The sequence below is a fragment of the Buceros rhinoceros genome, unplaced genomic scaffold, assembly GCF_000710305.1.
Source record: "Buceros rhinoceros silvestris isolate BGI_N320 unplaced genomic scaffold, ASM71030v1 scaffold14292, whole genome shotgun sequence".
In the NCBI taxonomy this organism is placed as follows: domain Eukaryota; kingdom Metazoa; phylum Chordata; class Aves; order Bucerotiformes; family Bucerotidae; genus Buceros; species Buceros rhinoceros.
In genome coordinates this window covers 1-2602 of record NW_010400784.1, presented here as the reverse complement: position 1 = coordinate 2602, position 2602 = coordinate 1, and the positions used below count along the sequence as shown (strand labels likewise).

General features: G+C 35.2%; 1 protein-coding gene across 1 annotated transcript in view; it reads right to left on the bottom strand.

Moving 5' to 3' along the window:
• PCMT1 (protein-L-isoaspartate (D-aspartate) O-methyltransferase) overlaps positions 1 to 2296 on the bottom strand; it is a gene marked incomplete at its 5' end in the record, with an annotated part of 17861 nt that extends 15565 nt beyond the window's left edge. Inside the window, one exon of the mRNA XM_010132030.1 lies at positions 2192 to 2296. Coding sequence (XP_010130332.1) covers positions 2192 to 2296 — 105 coding nt within the window. The remainder of the gene's footprint in view (positions 1 to 2191) is intronic.
• Between the last annotated feature and the right edge of the window lie 306 nt (positions 2297 to 2602).

Below are 2602 nucleotides of genomic sequence, written 5' to 3'. Positions count from 1 at the left end.
CAACCACAGGTTGCTAGTTGGAGGAACACCGGTCATTCCTGGGCTTGAAAAAGTCCAAAGGGTAATGTCACGGAAATTAAAATTTAGCAAAACGGTCATAGCATGAAATAGCCTGATATAATGTAAGAGAACCTCCAGCTGCATGTCACAGTCCGTTACACTATTTCTGAGTCCTCATCAATTACCTCTGCCTACGATCCTGGAACTTCAAAATGGAATAAAAATATACCCACCCCACTATTTTTATAATTCCAGTACTTAGAGGATTAAAACTGCAATTCATTTAATTTGCCAGTAACCTTTAAAAGCTAATAAATATAAGTTTGTATGCTACGCAGATAAGTTTCTCACAGCATCTTAACATGAAAGCCCAGACAAAAAATCTTAGACATGCTTTACTAGTTTACTAGTAAACATAAAACTTTCCAGAAGTACCACACACAAGATTATCATCACAGAAGTAAAGCTGTCATGACATCAACGTGCGCTCAGGTACTTGTGCCACAAATACGAGCTATTCATTCTAGATCTCAAGTAGACTGAGAAGCAACAACCACATGACCCAGGAAGCACATCCCCAACTGAATTTTGATAGCAAAACATTTTACCATCGTTCCCCACAGTACAGTTCCTTTGAGCTTTTGTTATTGTTAGAAAGAACTTTACAGAGAAAGTCAGCAGTACGTATTGTCTTATCTATGGTCACTGAAGTGGATGAAGCAAGATCCATACTGCACAGTAGTTATGTTATCAAACAGAACAAAATAATTTACCCAATGTTTCATAAAACACGTCTGTAAGGCATTCCACAGCAGACCAGCAAGGGGGATTCATATGGTAGTAAAAAGATACTGTGATTAACCTCAGAAGTGGAAAGAGATTTCGTTTTTGTGGTAATTCTGACCTCTCTGCAGATGTTTTCAGCTTTTCTTATATAACTGTTTTAAAAGAAAAAACTGCATAACCACAACTTCCACGTCTTACTGAAAATGGCTATTCCCCTATGCATTGATAACTACATGTAACTTTGACGAAAGTTTTAACACTTGTTAAAAGAATCAGAGTTCCTATGCATGCTACTAGCACTTGATTATTAATACAAAGTTAGACCAAAAATAGTAGATAGAAAGTCCAATACTTGACTTTTAAGATGTCTTCTAAACTGGAGTTTGGATAATATGTTCCGACCATAATTTTGGTTTGTGGTTTGTTTGGTTTTTTGGTTGGTTTGTTTTTGTTTTTTTTTTTTAGTTTTAGCACTTAAAAAAACGAAATACTTTTGCTAGTGCATTGCCCAGGCCTAAACATTCTTATCTAATTCTTAACACGGGAAACCAGAAGTGATTGCAGACTCAACAGATCAGTATTTGAAAACAGAAAACAAAGTAGCAATTAAAAAAAAAAATCTAATTGGTAGTTTAATGAAGGTGTCTGCTAGTCATAAAGCAATTATGAAGTCCTGGAATGGAGAAGGAAGAACTGATTATATTCCACTACTTAAATTAGTCTAACAGTACTGTAGTTACAGTCATCATAAACCAAATTTTTTTTTCATCTTTTTTTCCTGATGTAAGATAGGGTGGAACCATGCAAAATCTCTTACATACAGGTTGAACAACCCAGAGATTAAGTTACTTGGAGAAGTTATAAAAAGAATATAAATATCTAACTTAGAAAAGATTTAAGGATACTTACAGGGATGCTCACACAATATAGGAATAATAAAAACTAAAGGAGTTAAATTCAAAGACACTTTATACACATACAATATATTTTCCTGTGGAAATTGAATTCTTTTAGGTCTCACTCAGCTCTCATCATAGCAGGAAACATGACAACTGATCACAATGAGAACATTCACAGCCATAAAAGGTAACATAAAAATTGGACTGGACAAGACAAATACCTCCTTCCTTCAAGCTATAATGCAACCACTAAAATGTCATCAAGAAAAAACAACCTTCCCTCTGGGCAGTTTCTTCACCATCACACGATTTACTGGACTCTAACTCAACCATATAGTATCAGTTAAGGTAAGAAATGGGACTAATCACACTCAGGAGAGGAAAATATTTTCTGTATAATATACATCAGTCCACTGTATGAAGGATGCTTTTTCCCCCCTTTAAATCAGAGTTACACTGCAATTGAAACAGTTCTGATGGTCAAGTGATTAAACTAAGTATCTTACCATTCGTGAAAAGCATGCCGTAAGGATTCCACTTCCAGATCCCACATCGAGTGCTTTGGCTCCTTCATGTAACTGATCAGACAGAAGTTCAAGAGCATATGCATGCTAAGAGAAGAAGACAGAGACAGGAAATCTCAAAATATTTTAAGTGTCTGTTTTACCCAATATATATTAATTTCTTCAGTGATTTTGGGAAATGCACTGAGGATTTATGTAAGAAATTACAGAATTATTTCCTGTTACAAAAAAAGCAGGGGGGAGTTAACTACATTATATAGTTGTTACTTCATTGACTTCAACAAACTACGTGTGGGTTTGGTTAGGTTTTTTTAATATATATAAATAAAAATTCATATGACCACTCAAGCTTCTAGAACACACTGTCCTGGGTTCAAGATGGAGGAACCGGAT